This window comes from Temnothorax nylanderi, unplaced genomic scaffold (genome assembly GCF_030848795.1).
Source record: "Temnothorax nylanderi isolate EJ_2023f unplaced genomic scaffold, tnyl_v1.0 TNYL_tig0228_pilon, whole genome shotgun sequence".
Lineage (NCBI taxonomy): Eukaryota > Metazoa > Arthropoda > Insecta > Hymenoptera > Formicidae > Temnothorax > Temnothorax nylanderi.
In genome coordinates, this window is record NW_027249290.1 from 141,444 (window position 1) to 160,022 (window position 18,579).

The following is an 18,579-nucleotide window of genomic DNA, read 5'->3' on the forward strand; positions in this document are numbered from 1 at the left end:
CATGCGGGGGTGTTTATAGCTCGTCTTTTTTTTCTGGTGCTAATTTTAATTTATTCAGAAGGCACTAAATAGTCCTTTCCGTCCTTTCCACTCTTCCATTAAAAAGTGATTTACTGTACTTCGAGCTGGCTCTCCAAGTTACGTTATACATAGGTAATATATAATATATTTATATGTGTAACATAAAACACATACACACAGTATATATATATATATGTATATAAAAAAAATTTTTATTTTGTTTTTCTTAGGATAATTTTATATAAACAAAATAATGCTGCGAAACAAACATAAATATAATGTGCAAATTGTACAAAATATACTCTTCTATTATATATATCTTTATTATTTATTTTATATGTTATTTATTTTTTGTTGCAAAAAAGATTTATCCGAAAGCAGAAATAAATATTATTAAAATTTCCGCATAATGAATAACGATGCCTAATCTCGTTAGTTATTGTATTTTGTTCGTTGTTTTATTGGCGGCACGTGCGTTTAATTGGGTCCGATAAGTTGACAGTTAAAATATGTATGCCGAACATTTACCACTTTCCATTTATCGGTTGGAACGAGTAATAATACCTTGCAACAAAGTCAAAGCTATATTGTCGTCTCATGGAGAGAGAGTCGTTTCCGTCTCAAACGATAAAATGTGATTTCTCTGCTAGCGACAGAAATGGAATGCCGGAACTGCATTCCACTGTCATTGATGTAACTCGCTCGACTGTCAACGCTTTAACTGACTGTGACGGAAACCAAGGGGTTGTCGACTCAGACGCGGACCTAAACTACTCTCGTCCTCATTATCGCTAGATGGAAAGGATATTGTCTTTGACAAATAAGTCCATTTAATTTAACACGAAACAGTTATGGCAATTGAAAATAAACATGAAAATAGGAAAGCAAAATAGTTATTTCACTTTCTATATACGGGTAATGTATTAAGCAAAAATCGAGATTTAGTTTAAGGATCGCTGTTCGCAATTTCATGTAAGGTTGTTGCAGTTGAAGCCGTATGTAAATGATCATATTTATTTTATATAATATTAGAGATACTTGAGATGGAATATGATGGCATTTACATGATATTTTCCAGTAATATAGGATCAAAAGTTTGTGTATGAGTTTTCGCTACTACGCAGATATCATGTATTATTCATAGTAGCATCAGATGGGATAAGGGTCGCAAGATCTGTTTGATTCATCCCTTTCTGTACTGATTAATTGTTTATTAGCTTAATTATTAACGATTATTCCATAGCTTTCTCTCGAATTTAATAACAGTAGCAATATAGATAATTGTATAAATCGCTTAGTATTGTGTGGAAATTACTTTACTTACATAAATATTTATTATATTTTGAATAATCTCTTTAATCTGTATTAATTTTTTCAAGCAATCTTTCGATATATATCGTGGTAAACCAAACATCACGACATAAAGCGTATTAGAAAACGATCAGTTATTAGTTTAAATCACCTCGAATGAGCTAAGATAGCTCAATTTTGATAATGCAGATGAACCGTTCGTATAGGGGAGGACTTGCGGAAGAAAGGAAGGATTGTGGTATGAATCTGTTAAACGTAGCAGTTAATTCTTTCGGGGAGAGAGAGAGAGAGAGAGAGAGAGAGAGAGAGAGAGAGAGAGAGAGAGAGAGAGAGAGAGAGAGAGAGAGAGAGAGAGAGAGAGAGAGAGAGAGAGAGAAGAAGTGTTTAACGCAGGCACTTCTCTCGATGAGGCGCGTGTATAAATATGCAAGGAAAATTACCCGCACCATGGCATGAGTTACCACTGAGGAGGGCTACTTGTATAGGGGCAAAAAATAATGTACAGGGTGATCCATTCAACCTGAATATAGCAACTACGGTGTTTGATATTTGTGATACTTTTAAGAAAAATTGGATTGCTCTTAATTATAAAGACAGCTTTGTGTTTTATTGTTTTCCCACAAAAATACCTTTATCTTTATTAAAACAGATGTATATCTTTTTTGCTTTTTTTTTGCATTTAAACAAGATCGAAATAAATCCATTAAAATATTGTTTTATATTTCAAAGTAGCTAACGGAATAGTTAAAAGAAGAAACCTGGATAAAAAGAAACCTGCAGTTAAGTGAACCACCCCATAGATTCAGTCAGCCAGCGAGCGAGAGAGAAAGTTGCAGCGTGATAAAGAGACGGGATTATAGGGGAATGAGAGAAAGAGAGGGACAGTCGGTGGCACAAAGAGGAAGGGTGCAGGGTGCTTAGGATCGATAGATATATAGAGGCAGAAAGGAACACAGGAAGCGTCTGACACCTGGGAAACTCCTGGGGATTCTTACGAGGTGATTCAACTCGAACTAATAAGCAGGTTTTTCAATACCGATCGATAATTCGATCATGTGTTTTTGCGTGATATGGGAACAAATTTCTCCATATCAGCGCTCACAATGTAGGGTTATTCCTAATACGCTTGTTATCATCAAAATTATTGTACAAATATATTTATATAACAGTGGTGCGAAATCATGCGTTTGATTTCTCGAAACAGAACAGTAATGTTAAAATGAATAAACATATATGCGTTATGTGTAACGAGTAAATTGGAAGAATCAATTAATTATATATTATATATAAATTAATCACGGATTAAGTTAAAACATTTTTTTTTAAATATCTTTATCTTTTTTTATTAACTATTAAACGATAGTTTAACGGATAAAACTTTCCATATTTTTAATATTTTATAAAGACCAAAAAGAAAAACTTAAGTTAATGGATAAGAGATTTTATGCTATATTATGTACGTGTTATCTATGTTCTGCAGATATTCTAGATTATCCAAATTTGAAGTTAAACATCAGAAACGCGCGGGCTTCAGGTTTTGACAGCTCAAGTACAAGCGATTAATTGGCCTGCCATCATCGTCCCTTTACTGTCCTTTGCAGCGCATGACCAGATGATCGTCATAAATACTCACAGTTAAATTACCATAAATCGTCGACGAAATTTTTGACTCTCTTATTGTTTATTAGAAATTTATAGAAACAAAAATTTGAGAACAAAAAAAATAGTTATATATGTTACATGTATATAAGATCGCGAGTACCTATATGTTTGAAGATTCATGAAATATTCGACTAGGGATAGCCGAGATTAACCCGACAATTTTATGGCGACAGTAGGGATATCCGGCACATGTCGGGAGATGAATATCACGCTAGAATGGTACAGACACAGTTTATCCGCACTGTCAACTCGGCGGATTAAATTCTGATGCAATGTGGCCGTCTGTGAAATCCGGGAAAGTTACGATTAGCTCTAAAATTTTACAGAGTTAAATTTTTAAAACATGAAGATCGTTGTACTTGTAAATCATTGTACTTCTGTATAATGTTCGCCTTACCGCAAAAATCAGACAGGAAATTTTAGAAAAGTATTGTAAAAGATTTTGAAAAGCGTGACATTTATATCATAACATAATATGGATATGTGTGATACAAATGTGTAAAATAAAAATGTCTCTGATATTTTCTAAAAAAAAAAATATATATATATACATTATTTTGAAATATTATAAGAACTGCAACCGCACTCTTTTATAAGTCAGAGTGCGTGAATATGATATTCTTCTTATAGGGATGAGTAATACATAAAAGGGAGGCGCAAAGTGCTAACATATCGAAGCAAGCAGCGGATACTTGAAGCACCCCTATGACTCCTCCGCTTTTCATCTTCTCCTCTCATATCGTTTCCACTTTCCCTCTTTGACAAATCTTAATCTTCCAGGAACATCTTTGATCTAATTTCTCTTTTAGAAAAAAGAACTTTCAGTTTTCTTTATGATAAGTTTAAGATAACTATTGATATTAGATAACATTAATGACATAATATGTCCGCTCTGGTGATTATGATGTTGCGTATGTTACCATAATGGATGCACCTACATCTGTGCGCGTTACACGCATCGAGAGTGCAATATATGTAACGCAGTTTGATTTATGCAGTTGCTAAATGCGATCTCTATTAAGCGTATACTTTGTATATGGACTCTGGAGTGTGGTAAATCACGAGGGTGTAGCACCGGGTGCTCTCCCACGGGATATAATAATATAATCGTGTCCCAAAGTACCAAGTTCGACACCGTCGATGTTCGGACGAGCTTCAGAAATAATTAACAGTCTGACTCCGCATTTCTTAGCTCGACTGGCATCATCTGTCATTTAGGAACAAATCGCCTGTTTCATCTACAGATTAAAATTAAGATAATAAATAGCTTAATTAATTTGTTTCCGGACGAAGATGCGAGAGCGTAACGCGTTTTCTAGTGTAATGCTACAACGACAGTCGATGACATAAAAAAAGCTCACGATAATTCATTCCTAATATTTCAAGAATATTCTTTCAAAGTTATATGTTAGAATTTGATAATTTAACGAAGATAAAGCGATATACAATATCGCTTTATTATAATTATTATAGCTATATATATGTTGTATGTAACATAATTTATTACGCATATATACATATCCAAGTAAACATTGACGATAATATTTTACTTGAAAGTTACCGAGGCACGAAGTCTCTTGAATATTTCAAATATTTTCCATATATAAGTAATCAGAACCTTATTACAGCTCATCTTCTTCGTAAAGTACAAATTCTTCTCGCAGAGAACGTACTCGGGGGTTGCTTCAACAAAGAGGTAACAACCACCCTCATAGGCGTGACAACTCACGTGTCTGCCCACGCAGTAACTCGTGCATACACGTGAAACCGAGCACGTGAATAGGGGAGCGGGCTTTGATTCGGACTTTCGAGCGACTCCACGAGAACTTTACGAGGAGTACAACGGTACAACGAGGGTCGGTGGTGCTCTCTCCACATGTAGAAGACCTCGGGGAAATCCTAATATTTTAACCAGCGCCAGCGGCGAGGTAAAGGACTCGCGCGAGCAGAGCACTGAAAGGGAAATGGGGTGTTGTGCTGCGAGTCATCCCTGCGTCTACCCTCGCAGACGACCGTCTACATACGTACATATCCGTATGCGGTATGCTTCCCCTGGAGGGAAGTACTTGCAATTAACGCGGTAAGACTCGGCTATTGCAAGGGGTGCGCCGCTCCTTCACCGGTCACCCTTCTCGGGTTCTTTCGGCTCCGATTCCCATTCCAAAGTGAGCTTGGACTGCTCGGAGGAGACGAGTCGGAATCTGCGCTCAGTTATTTGTCAGCGACACGTATATAATTTTCACACCTGTAACGCGTAATAATGCGACACAATATTGTTCGTTATATTAAAGAATGTTTTGCGCGCAAACATTCTCTCTCTTTTTCCTGTGCTTGTAAACGATCTTCATTTTCCTTCAGTAAGATTGCGCCAGCATATTCTTGATGTGCCCATTCGAGGGTGGACTTTCTTTCCCCAGGGACCCCAGGCCGGAAATGCGACTTAGTCATCGACTGTCCTTTGTGCCGCTACTAAGTGCAGACCCGTGTAAAATTCTGACGGTATACGGTCATCTCGATTCTCGAATTTTCAGATATCTCACGCAACATTATCGTGACCGATAGAATTTGCTCGTGTATTTCCTACAATTGTGCAATGGCATCAATGGCTTTATACCACCGTTTTAGGGGACCGTTTTAGAACCACCATAAAATATATAGTGTCATAATCGTAAACGTGAAATCAGTAACGCTTCGCAATTTTTGTATCTGGTGTGACAAAAATAATAAGTTACTTAATATTAGTATATCGATATTAGTATATCGTGTGTAAAATATATAAAAATATCACATATATGTAAACATAATTTGTAATTGTATAAAATATTATATGGAATGTAATGATGAAAGTTAAGATAAGTTTAAGATTTAAAAAGCAATATATCGAGGATATTGGCGAAACTTGCACGTAGAAAATATAAAACATTTCGATTTATCGATTTTATCAGCCGTGCCGATATATTCCCAAACTTATTACATTTGACTTAAATAAAATAAGTACTAATTGTAAATAGAGAAAAGAGTCTAGTTAAGTGTTAAGATATATTTCACGTTTCCCCAATCTTTCCCTTCTTTCTTCCATTCGATTACTTGTTCCGGTAGAAAAATGGCAATAACGGTATCGTGCTTCCAACTATTTGGTGGACGCTTTCAGAAGACCGTTCCATCGATAAAGGTCATCTCGCTGCTTTATAAAACGGTAAAAGAGAAACGTTTTTACTCTTATTGTGTCATTTAACGGATTCACATCCAAAAATTAATGAAATCTTGAGTATATTTTTGTGACTTAAAATTTGTATTATGTCATTCTTGCGTCATCTCTTTATGTCGAATCGTGTATTTTGTGCCGTAATAAAAAAATGTTATAAAAAAATAATTATTTTTTTGGCAGATGGAGGGTATTAGCTGATGGCCAACGACAACAGTATGTCCAAGCCTAGTCATAATTTGATATCTCTTCAACAGTCCTCTTTCTTCGCGTCACGTACGGCGAAAAAATCGTTGAAAAGGAAAAAAAAGAAGAAGGATTCGGCTACCCCTGCTGACACAACGCTCGCTCTCGGAGCCACTTGCAATTTTTTCCGCTTTCAGCGTGAAAAAGTGGAGGAGACGCCTCTCGGGCACCGCAAAACTGTCGTCGAGTGAATAGAAAGCGCGAATAGAGCTCTACCGCCGTTCCTTCTCTCCAATCTGGATCCTTTCACTTTTTAACCCAGTTTCCATTGTTAGACTACTAAGCTATGTTCCTGTCACGCCCGTTGATTACCGAACTGTCTATAGTTAGCTCTATATCCGAGTTTTTTCCATTTTTTTTTAAATCAATGTCGCCCCATCTACACAATTAAATATATGTATGACAAATAATTGATTTAATCTATATATTATCCCTAAATAAAATTATATCGAAACATATAATATATACATTTACCCATATAATATACGCATTTACAGCGAAAAAATGAGATTCGCTGTATTTTCGTGTCTTTTTGCTTCCTCATAGGCATAGCAAGGAAGCTTTATTTTTGTCTTCCGTATATGTACATTGGTGGAAAAGTGAATAACGTATATAACGAATGATTAATACAAATCCTCGACGATCTCTGACCATCGTTCACGAACACCTTGCTTCTGTCACGGTTCACCTTCAAGCGGAATAAATCGTAGGCGGATTAACTTGGTCTCAAGTAATTCTTACTTGTTTTGTTTTCACACGAGAAAATAGCATAATCTACAAATGGTGGTATTCGCTGTGTGCGCTGGTATACTATAGCGGAAAAGTAGGACTTAGAGCGCCCATGGTGGCCGGAATTTGCATTATTTGCTGGAGTTTTCTAATACATCGTAATGGAAAAATTGCGGAAAGGAAATTTAAATTGTTGCGTGCACACGTGTAAGAATGTATTTCACAATACAAGTTCAGAAATAAAATTTTATTCCTTTCCAAAAGCGATTTATAAAATTGAGCAGCGAAAAATGTGGATACGTTGGGTACAAAAAATAAAGTAAGTATATTCTTTGAGATTATATGATCATATTTCACCTCGTTTAAAATAATGGTATTTATTTAGAATACGGGCCTCACTTTTCCAATATCAATAAAATTATCCTTAATCGACATGTGACCACGGGGCATGTACATGTCGCTACATTTCATCGATATGACAGGTTTTCTAACCCAAATAGTCGTCAACTTTAACGATTAATATCTCGCTTCGCGAGGCAGACCGCCGCGTTTTTCTTCCAGATTCTTTCGTTTCGTGTAAAAACGCGTCGGTTAAACATAATTTTATCGATATTGGAGGTGAGGCCCGTATTCTAAATAAATACCAAAATAATTTGTACTATGTTGTCATACAAATAATTTTTGAAACGATTTGTCTGTAGCTCACATGATTGGCAACCAACAAAATATTCACGAATTTGCAGTGCACACTTCGTGGAGAATCGTTCATCTTCAATACAATCAAGTCCGAGTTACGTTCCGAGCATCTCGGCAAAAAAAAATCATGAATTAAGTTCTACCGAGAAATCTTCAATTCAACGGTAAATAAAAATTATAATTACTTGTTTGTAGTAAAATTTAAATTATAATTTATAAAATAAAATATAATTAAGTGTGTATTATTTTGTGTAGATTCAACAGACATATGCGTCGAAGAATATGCAATACATTGTGTGTCAAGGACAATGTAAAGAAAGTTGATGCTGGAAAAAATACTTTAGAGGAACCGCAAGAGCAGTCTTTTTATTTTGATAAATTAATCGAGGCCCCTGCACCATCATTCAAAGTTAACCAGGAGGTTCAGGTTTCGATGTTTGAAACTACTGTGGATTGTAAAAATCTCTATGAAAGAACAGAGATGTTTATATGCACTCAATATGTGCATAATGAGATTTGCCATGCACAAACTCAAGTATATATACCTGAAAATCGTGGCTTACAAATTGTTAAGAGAAGGCATATGATAGACAAATGTTGCGGTTCTGATATTGTTCAGATCGACAAAGCGATTGGTCCTGATACTTCTAATTTGAAAAATTCAATAGTATGTACAACAGGTTTTCATGGCATATTGTCAATAACAAAGGAGCAAGAAATGCTTGATCTTGGCGGTGTCACCTTATCCACTTTTCAATTGCTGCTCAAATTATTACCCGATATCAAACCGAAGAAGATTTCTACAAAAAATCGGCTTCTTATATTCCTCTTGAAGATGAAAACTGGAATGTCATTCTCAGCCATAGGAGTTTTATTTCGCATTCATAGAACAACTACCTCTCGTATCTTTTATACTACTTTGCAATTATTAAGAGTTGCTTGTAGTCGATTCATTTTCTGGCCTTGTCGAGAAGTAGTTCAAAATACTTTGCCCGAAGTTTTCAAAACATCGTACAAGGATTGCAGAGTAATTATCGATTGTACCGAAATAAAGGTGGAACAACCAAATACTGTAGAAAATCGGGTGTACCTGTATTCGCATTATAAAAAAGGCTTTACAGCAAAAATTTTTGTTGGATGCACTCCGAGTGGTTTAATTTCATTTATCTCGAATTGTTATGGAGGACGAACTAGTGATAGTCAAATCACTATTAATTCAGGCATATTAGACTTGCTCGAGCCTGGTGATGTTGTCCTCGCGGATAAAGGTTTTCCTGGAATTCAAACTGTATTGATGAAAATGGAAAAGGAGCTCTAATTGTTATGCCGCCATTCTTACGCGATCCACAGTTTTCAGCTGAAGATGTAGAGAGAACGTATAAAGTCGCGAAAGTGAGAATTCACATCGAAAGAATTATGCAAAGATTGAGAATTTACAAAATTTTGGATAAATTTTCAATCGATATGCTTCCTCATGCCGATAATATTGTATTCATGTGTGGCGTCCTTGTGAACTTGCAGCCACCGATTATTAAAAACGGAGATGTAGATGAAACAGAGATCGCAAAGGTAGACTAGAATAGAATAAAGAGCTCGGTATATGATATGTTCAGTATAAAAATAAATATCCAAATACTTGTATACAAATAAATATCGAATTAATAAAATATAAAATAAATAAAAACATTGTTTAATATTTTATTTCACCAAAGGTACGGTTTGACAGTAAATAAAATATTAAAGTTATGAGAAACCTCTTAATTATTTTACTATTTAATTTTTAAATTTTTATATATTATTATATGTATATATTATTTTTATATATTCTATATATATTATAATATTTTTTTATACATTATTATTATTGTCCGAACGCACTATTGCTTCCAAAAAGTGTTGAAAATAAAATTTCTCAAGTTTTGGGATCAGAAATTTCAAAAAATCTTCATCTCTGTGAACTGACACGACACAGCTTCCCTTAGGAGACCAGACATAAAGGTCACATACCGTCAGTCCAGTCACATACAACTGTATCTGACATTGAGTGTAGTATTGGTGACTTTTTTTTAGCTCGATATTGCCATTCCAATAATATAGATATTTTACGTTTATCTTATACGAATGAAAGTCGACAACCGGAAGTTTTTCGCACGAGACAGGACACTTAATTTCAACTAGTTTCGTTATACAATCATCTTCAATTACCACACCATCAGGTGATGCGCTAAGCCACGGCTGAGTTTTTGATACCACTACTCCTATCTGAATGACTTTTGCTCCATGGATGGCTTCGTATTCTTTCAAAGCTTTACCTTCGTTTTTTGAGCCATACTGTGTATTTTTTTTAGCTTGACCGTTTATACACGAGGGAGTCAAAAACTTGTTGACCAAAGCATCTATCTTTTCTGATTGCCTTGTTTTGATCGAATGTGCTCTTGAGCTAGCAGAGATCCTAATGTTTCGCACAGAAAACCATTTATCTGAGTAAGACTGTCCCCGAGTGTCCACGCATATCTGGATTATTTGAGTCTCACCCAGATTAACTTCTCGTGCGTAAAAAGCTTTCAGCACTTCATCCGCTATTATATAATTTGATGAGTATACTAGATGATCCTCGCAAAAGTTAAGCAAATTAATAATGCATGCATCGCAATTATTAATGTCACTGAATTCAATCGCTAAGTAGATATATTGTAACAAAATTTCTTTGACGAATCGTTCGTTTTGGGTTACGTTATATTCTTTGAGAATTATTCGTAATGCCGAGGAATGCTTGAGATCTCCGAGTTGTAGACTAAGAGGAACACTGGAATTTGCACAATTGGTCTCGGGTGCTTTCGATTTAAATAAGTTTGCGATACGCATTGGTTTTGCATACATTTCATGGCCCAACTGCTTGTCTGATGGTCTGCCCCATTCCTGCTCAAGACTTGTTTTTGTAACACTCCTATTAGAGTTGACATAATGTATAAGAGCATATATGTGCTTGCATTTTCTTCCGGCTTGCGATACGCACGTGCACGATGCACAAGTTATGTGACGTTTATCGGAAAGCTGCAATAATGTATTTTGAATAAATAATTAATCAAAACAATAATTTTTTGTCCTTGTTTAAACGTTTTTTTATTTATTTACGATTGTCTTGAATTTCATTAATATTGATATACTTACATGTAATTGTACCTTGTACGGAATAGCATTGACAGATGTTTGCGGTATTACACTGCACCTTATTAAATGACTTATATTTTCATTACGCAATTCTTCAACGCGAACCACATGTGATATTGCTAAGGCTTTTCCTTTTGGTATTGCACTTGGATTAAATTTAATGTCATGAGTGACAGGTCCAAATCCCGTTCGTATGATAAGATTCATTGCAAAAAGTCAGAGAGAGGTTAACCTTTAAAACAAATGTAGGTTAATTTCTCTCAAAAAATCTTTTCAACTATAATTTGTGTAATATCATCATTAAAATTAAGATTGAAATTACCTAACGACAGTTTACGTAGCTCGAATATTCACAATCGTTGACAGCTATTCCATACAGCTATTCCATCAAAAAGTGCGATATTTCACTAACCGTGGCAGCACTAGTCTCTGCGCACACAGCGAATAAGTAATATAATTACGCCCGAATTCGTTACAATATTATGAATATTTCTTTGCGCGAAGATAATAATCTGTAATGGTTGTATTATAATTAAATGTATATTGCAAATGTGTCCCGCAACTATTTTGGAACATCCTGGAACACCCTGAAAAGTATAAAATAGAATAAGATCTTTCGAAATATCCGAAAAAAGTAGAAAACATTTTTTTGAAAGGAAATAAATCTCTTTCAATTTGCAACGTAAAAAGGTAGTTGAAGATCGATTTGGATCAACGAACGTGATGCGACGCGGCGACGGCGACGGCGACGGCGACGGCGACGGCGACGGCGACGGCACAAAAGTCTAACTTTCATGTGTTCTCTCATGCGAGAGAGAAGAGCGAAAGGTACGTGAGATCCCCCCAGATACAGGTCCATTGCTCCTACTCTTTTCCCTTTTTTTATTGTAAGTTTTTTTTTCATCTCTTCCTCGTCATCACTATCCCAGCGTGTGTCGCGACACGCGTTGGCTAAAGCGTAAACGCGCGATGGGGATTTACTACAATCGCAGAACCGCGATCTCTCCCACGGATTGCGTCAATTTCCTTATCGTCACAGTTTCCCCACTCGCGGCAAGTGTTTTCATTTACTTCGGTCCACGGTGAGAACGAGCGCCGAACGCCGAGCGCCGAGCGTAGTAGTATCGAATCGGATATCGCCGCGCGAGGTGTTTTTCGCGACCGAATCTGCGCGTAGGATTTTTTCGAAGGATTCTCTGACAGGATCTTGACAGCCGACCGCGGCCGCGGCGAGACAGGCATGAGGACCTTCTGGACCGTCGTCCTCCTTTGCGTAATCGCCGTGATCGTTGCGGTGCACGCCAAGCCCACGATTTACAAGAGGAACGAGGACAATGTATACGAACCAGGTAAGCGAAGGATTTGCGATTCATTCAGATGCACGTCGCAAATAAATTTAAATATTCTTCTGAATTTAAGTATTATTCTTTTCGCTTAAAAGAAAGAAAGAAAGATTGTGCGTGCGTGTGTGTTTATCTTTGAATATTTCTTGCAAAATCTTAACTCTCGTTAGCGCGCAAGGAATAATAATGTGTCGCGACACCCACGTGTACAAGTCGCATATTTTATCTAATGCATCCATCATCCATCTACAGATCTACATACACACTCTTAAAGCAAGAATAAAAAACGGATTGTTTTTCCACCCTGCATTAGAAATTGCACGCGGGCGAAATTGTCCCGCGAGGCGGGTGAATCTTCTAACGGCTTTGGCATTTATATAATTGGCGATCCTGGCGTGTATTTATCTTGGACAAAAATAAAAAAAAATTCTTTCAATTTGCGATTTTCTAGGGTGAAATACACGTCAGAAATAGCTGATAGAATAAGCTTCGTCTCGCACACGACACATCCAAGTGTCAGCGCGATGTACATACATAACGATGTCTTGACAGTGTTTGACAAATTTATTTCAATTTGAAAATATATTTTGCTTTTTTTCCGAATTAGAGAACTTAACTAACGTACGAAAAGATTTCCACCAAAAACTTTCGCCATAATAATTACGAGGATCTAATTAACAAGCGATTGCACGCTTTTTCTCTCGTGAGCTGCGATCATTTCTCCATACAAACATTAATCGCATCTCATGCATCTTGACGAAAAATACACGTCAACAAAAAGGAAAGATCCGAGGCGAAATGTTACTGACCATATAAAGAGCGATCTCTCTCTCTCTCTCTCCTCGCTCTCTCGAATTCCGAATTTGCGCGAACCGATATTCGACAGGTGAGAGGAACGAAACGATGACGTCAACCAAGAAAGCGCGTAGGTCTCGATTAACGAGGTCTACACGTATATGCACATACATATATCGCACCTTTTCGACGCGAAATATTCGTCGTTAATGACACAGATCTCATTATTCCTGTGCGTTTTCTAAGCTGTATTCTTGGATTTTCTGATTTCTTGAAATTTTTCACGTGTGTGTCGCTGCACGAACGAGCGCAGCGATACCTTTTCTAATCGGAGCTTGCCTCGCCGCGCCGTCGCCGTCGCCGCGAGCGTCGCGTCAACGGTAGGAAAGGCGAATCGCTAAATAAAGAAAACGCCCACGCATAGAAGGTGTTAATAGAAGTTACATATATGTAACTACACGTGTCCTTGAATTGTCGTTACAGCTTACAGCGCGAGAGAGGGATGAGGGGAAGAGCGGGGGGAGGGGGAGGCAGAAACGATGCGTTTCTCGCGGCAACCAAGTGCAATCGTCGCGCGTCGCTCGAGTGAACAATTCGAAGGGATTTCTCTTGATAGAACTACTCTGCGTAGTAGGCGCATGTATACAGACATTTGAATTCATTCTAGTGTGAACGAATGCAGCTGTTACAATGCACATTGTGGTACTTATACGCAAACGAGATCTAGGCAATGTAGATCATATGATGCGCGAATGCCAGCCAAGATATATATATTATATTGAAATGCATGATCGTTACGTCGCTCGTCGCTCGTTCGCACATACCGCGATGCTGCAATTAAAATCAATATAGGTATTCAATTTCAAATAGCTCTCAATTACGCAAACACCATATGCGATCGCTGGTAGACGCATATTGACATTTGCTGTTTCGTCTTGACATTCGCGTCGTTCAATTTTCGATGTCTCAACTTTCTACTTTTTCTCGCATGCAACTTTCACCATACTTGACCATTTGTTTTGCATCTATATCGATTATTGATAATGATAACCGATAAAATAATAATTACGTTATCGAGGATTGATAATATAGTGACCTGATCTACTAAATAACTAAATCACACTACACAGTCGAGTATATATTGATAATAACTTCGAACAATTATCGAGATAAATGTGTGCGTGTAAAAATGTTTTTAGAAATATATTCCAGATTATTTTTTAATTTTGCGATTCGAAATTTCGGATTCTCAGAATTATAATTCTTAGAATTTCAGATAGTGCACGTACAACTTTCTTTACCGGTTATATTCTCGGCTCCTGATACTTTTTCGATTTTCGCGATACGAAATCTGGAAATTAGAATTCGTGCAATTGCGATTCTTGGAAGTGTGAAAATTTCTTTGAATTTTAGATATAAATGTCATCGCTTTGCTTATTATTCTCCTAATAGTATTCTCGTAATAATAGTACAATTTATTGATGTTGTCATGATTGTCGTTTATCAAAATGTAATCGAACAATTCTTAGATATAGTTCCTTTTTCTTGTATGTATACGTATACATAGATATTTAATAATTAATAATAATAAACGCATTATTTTTCTTCCAGTGATGGTACCCGTTTCATCCACAGTAATTCCATTGCCCGTGTACAAAGTTGGCTACGGCTTAGGCTTCATATCGAAAGATAAGAAGGCCCAATCGTTCAAACCGGAAGGTGGCATAAAATTGATTACGAGTAAGTATAACTTAATATACATATAGTTTAAATAAAGTGACGAAATCTTGTTTTCACAGTAAACTCTTTTTCGTAACTTTCTCTTTTTCTTTCTTATCAGCAGATCAGTGTAAAATATATCTTACTCGTAAATGTTACGTGAATAGGGTACACGTTGCATGAATTTTTTACATGATTCATGTAAGCGATTTTCTACGTTATCGTTGTAATTAATATTGATTTCTTTTTCTAGTCAACAAGATCCAAGAAAAGAAGATCTAATACAGATGTAAGTGCTCTAAATTATGTCAATATTTATCAGAGGCGTACATCTTCGGAGAATAGCGTTAGAAATAGCGCTGCGTTCTATTACTTATCAGTTATCACATCAACTTCCTGCGCCTGTATCATTCAGTTATCTAATTAAGAAGCTCTACACCAAAAAAATAGACCTCTATAAATGTTAATTAATTACTTTTATCATCGAAAATATGTATTGTTGTCTCTAAGATATTAAATCAAAATCAATAAGCAGAGTTACATATTGTAAGTACAAAATTACTTATCTATATATCTATCTTACTGACTGTGACCCAAGACATTTAAAAACTTACCCAAGAGATAGAGGATAATGCAAAATATTAACATTTTTTATACGTAATTAATTAAAAATAATATTTGTGATAAGTATTATAAGAGTGACTGAGAAAAGAATACATATTTCAACTATCTTTACATTACACATTTTTATTGTAATTAATTTTTATAACTTATAACTTAATTTTAAAAAAAATAAAGATTTTTGAATCCCTATAATGTATTATGAAGAAACGTCCATGTTGTCTTCAGCTGAAGCAGCTAAAACAATTGAAAATTAAATATTTAAATTTTAGTCACATATAAATTACACATAAATTATATACATAGATATATACACAATAATTAAAATCGTAAAACTTACGAAATTCATTGAACATAAAATCATCTTGATATTCCTTGAGAAATTGCGTAGATCTATTTTCATCGAGAAATAGAGAGTAGACACGTTTCACATCCTCGATACTGACCTATGTACAATTGAAAATATTACAATGGTATTACCGAACGTATTATCGACGACAGATTGTATCGCCTATCCTACTTACTTCCGTAGTTTTTCTTCGACGGCTGACAAGAGAAGCCGTCGTAATTAACTGTATCGCGTATCTCAGCGATGTTTCCAAAGCGATCCTCGTTAACACGGTCAGAGCATCGTCAGCCATTTCGCAATCTTCCTCTTCGCATCTTATTTTCAAGATTTCCTTCAATTCCTTCTCTTGGTACGGACTCGTTGGGACGATAATCATACGATCCAACAAGTCAATCGGAATACCGTGAGGACTCTTATAATTTGTCCCTCTGATTCTTGTGATACCTACGTAATTGTTAAATAACGATGGTTAAATAACAGTCGTGTAATAATAATATAGTTATTTGCGCATTCGTATCTGTACCTCTATTTGTTGCCATAATTACAACTGGAGCCATTTCATTCTCCAATGCTCGATTTAAAAATGAGAAACATTCGATATCCAACATGTGTACTTCATCGATAAAGAGTACACCAGGGACTATTTCTGCCTTGCCTTCTTCCCGCCATTCCGCGACTTTCGCGTTTATTTGATCTCGCACTTCCGATTTTATCTCTCCGGTATCTCCGGAGAATAATGCTAAAAAGCCATGCGTTCTGCTGTTTATCACATCAACTTCATGCAACGTCACGGTGTGCACGACTTCCTTGCGTTTCTGCAATTCACCTTCTGGACATTGAACGAAACGCGTTTGCGAACCTGTCGCGTCGTAATCTCGAGCTCTGGTGAAAGATCGTCCAAGTCTATTGATCTTTCCCGTGGCTTTGTCAATCGTTATGACATCACCAGCCTGTACCTAAAAATGATAAAAAATTTTAATACAACGTTAAACATGACGTTAATCTATTTAATATGTAAGTATACTAACTTTTTCTTTCATTAAGCAATCGATCATTTTGTTTCCTAAATCATAAATTGTTTCCATCTCGGTAGTCTTCAATGTCAATTTGCCAACTTTTACTCCAATTCCAGTTGCTGGCCTGTCAACTTGAATCTCCACTACTTCGCCCTCTATGATTTCTGTCTCCTCTTTTATTCTGACTCCGATAGACTTCCTGATAGCTTGAGTTAAGGCTTCCGTTTTACTCATCTCTAAAGAGTAAATTTCAGAACCAGCCATTGCCGTGAAAGGAGTATCCGCACCCAAAGCTTGCGCCATTCCCATAGCAATAGCGGTTTTTCCTGTGCCGGGTTGTCCAGCCAAGAGAATCGCACGACCTGCTATTTTACTCTCCTTAATCATCTCCATGACAACGCCGACAGCTCGGCGTGCCGTGAGCTGGCCAACCATGCCTTGAGAGACCTAAAAAATGTTAATTCTTATCGTATCATTTGTATTTAATAAAAATATCAATAACATTATTTGGAAGAAACGCAAGATATATTTACATTGCGAGGCTCTAAACTATCATTCAGTCCTAAACCTCTGATATGGGAATGGGCACCGATACGCTCTATCTTAGTGATCTCACGGACTTCTTGCACATTGGTAACAATCTGAAAGAAAAGATAATAATTGAACGCATAGTGGGCGCTTTAATATCTGCATAATTCATAAATAATTGCAGTAAAATGGATCAAACAATTGGTTGCTATGTCAACCTATATGAAGCACAAAATTATACCGGTAAATATTTATGCTTTCTTTTATAAAACCAATATAATAATTTTATAAAAACAACATATATATATATATATATATATAAACAATATATAAATACAAAGCATAACAGAAATAAAGCTCTATATGTGTATGTATATATGTATATAAAGTTAAGAGCTACGTACAGGTTAATCGACATTTTTGCTGTAATAATGTTATAAAATTATAAGAGAATTATAGGAGGAGAGAACGAATTATCTTTCATATAAACAAATGTACTTATGGCAGATATAATTAACGAAGAAATCTCTTACCGCCATGCTTAATAATAATACTGTTTCGCAAATGCGAAACGGTACGATGCGAAGTACGACCAAATACGGCAAATACGACCAATGTGCAATGTGGCGAACCGCGTCAACCGCGAACAACCACGAGGCGCGAAACCGTTGGGGGCCTATTCGTCATGGGTAGCGACTGTTGCGCGTCCCTAGCGGCCCCGAACAGGGGGTCGATTCTGTATCTTGGGACGAGGTAAAAATTACAAAAGTGAGGAAATTCACTAGAGAATCTACAATTTCATTTGTCGAAATCTATTAAATCTGTTCACTTTTGTAATTTTCACCTCGTCTCAAAATACAGGGGGTCGATTCTGTATCTTGGGACGAGGTGAAAATTACAAAAGTGAGGAAATTCACTAGAGAATCTACAATTTCATTTGTCGAAATCTAGTAAATCCTGTTCACTTTTGTAATTTTCACCTCATCTCAAAATACAGAATCGACCTCCAGAATCGACCTCCAGAACCCTTCAAGTCGTGCATGAACACAGTCGCTACCCATGACGAAATACGTATCTTTTCACGAGGTGAAAATGCGAAAAGTGAATAGATTTACTAGATTTCGACCAATGAAATCGTAGATACTCTAGTGAATTCTCTCACTTTTC

General features: G+C 36.3%; 3 protein-coding genes and 2 long non-coding RNA genes across 6 annotated transcripts; 3 read left to right on the top strand and 2 right to left on the bottom strand.

The window, feature by feature from the left end:
- Positions 1-174: 174 nt before the first annotated feature.
- LOC139779506 (uncharacterized) lies at positions 175-6,018 on the top strand. Its single transcript, XR_011719906.1, has 2 exons — positions 175-2,330; positions 2,813-6,018. It is a non-coding gene; the product is annotated as an uncharacterized lncRNA (long non-coding RNA).
- Positions 6,019-7,706: 1,688 nt separating this feature from the next.
- LOC139779507 (uncharacterized) lies at positions 7,707-8,283 on the top strand. The gene is made up of 3 exons (XR_011719907.1): positions 7,707-7,792; positions 7,876-8,034; positions 8,126-8,283. It is a non-coding gene; the product is annotated as an uncharacterized lncRNA (long non-coding RNA).
- A 1,261-nt stretch (positions 8,284-9,544) lies between these two features.
- LOC139779498 (uncharacterized) lies at positions 9,545-12,115 on the bottom strand. Of its 2 annotated transcripts, none has more exons than XM_071717887.1 (3): positions 11,762-12,115; positions 11,042-11,628; positions 9,545-10,924 (listed from the first exon to the last, which is right to left on the bottom strand). In XM_071717887.1, exons 2-3 carry the CDS (start codon positions 11,246-11,248, stop codon positions 9,719-9,721), a joined length of 1,413 nt encoding a protein of 470 aa, XP_071573988.1. In that variant the 5' UTR covers positions 11,249-11,628; positions 11,762-12,115; the 3' UTR covers positions 9,545-9,718. The 2 variants fall into 2 exon arrangements, with proteins under 2 accessions (XP_071573988.1, XP_071573989.1); XM_071717888.1 differs by lacking the exon at positions 11,762-12,115 and having other exon boundaries at positions 11,042-11,273; positions 11,364-11,743.
- A 15-nt stretch (positions 12,116-12,130) lies between these two features.
- Positions 12,131-15,434, top strand: LOC139779505 (uncharacterized). The gene is made up of 3 exons (XM_071717900.1): positions 12,131-12,390; positions 14,791-14,919; positions 15,152-15,434. Exons 1-3 carry the CDS (start codon positions 12,282-12,284, stop codon positions 15,178-15,180), a joined length of 267 nt encoding a protein of 88 aa, XP_071574001.1. The 5' UTR covers positions 12,131-12,281; the 3' UTR covers positions 15,181-15,434.
- A 191-nt stretch (positions 15,435-15,625) lies between these two features.
- On the bottom strand, positions 15,626-18,101 carry Rept (RuvB-like helicase 2 rept). The gene is made up of 7 exons (XM_071717889.1): positions 17,946-18,101; positions 17,418-17,525; positions 16,897-17,331; positions 16,392-16,824; positions 16,044-16,312; positions 15,860-15,965; positions 15,626-15,756 (listed from the first exon to the last, which is right to left on the bottom strand). The coding sequence occupies exons 1-7, from the start codon at positions 17,949-17,951 to the stop codon at positions 15,719-15,721; spliced, it is 1,395 nt and encodes a 464-aa protein (XP_071573990.1). The 5' UTR covers positions 17,952-18,101; the 3' UTR covers positions 15,626-15,718.
- Between the last annotated feature and the right edge of the window lie 478 nt (positions 18,102-18,579).

Coding starts and splice junctions, on each gene's coding strand:
- LOC139779498 (XM_071717887.1), bottom strand. CDS start 11,248: ATGAATCTTATCATACGAACGGGATTTGGACCTGTCACTCATGACATT. Junction 10,925..11,041: donor CGTACAAGGTACAATTACAT/GTAAGTATATCA, acceptor ACATTATTGCAG/CTTTCCGATAAACGTCACAT.
- LOC139779505 (XM_071717900.1), top strand. CDS start 12,282: ATGAGGACCTTCTGGACCGTCGTCCTCCTTTGCGTAATCGCCGTGATC. Junction 12,391..14,790: donor GGACAATGTATACGAACCAG/GTAAGCGAAGGA, acceptor TTTTTCTTCCAG/TGATGGTACCCGTTTCATCC. Junction 14,920..15,151: donor TGGCATAAAATTGATTACGA/GTAAGTATAACT, acceptor TTCTTTTTCTAG/TCAACAAGATCCAAGAAAAG.
- Rept (XM_071717889.1), bottom strand. Junction 16,313..16,391: donor AATTATGGCAACAAATAGAG/GTACAGATACGA, acceptor ACAATTACGTAG/GTATCACAAGAATCAGAGGG. Junction 15,757..15,859: donor TTTTATGTTCAATGAATTTC/GTAAGTTTTACG, acceptor CAATTGTTTTAG/CTGCTTCAGCTGAAGACAAC.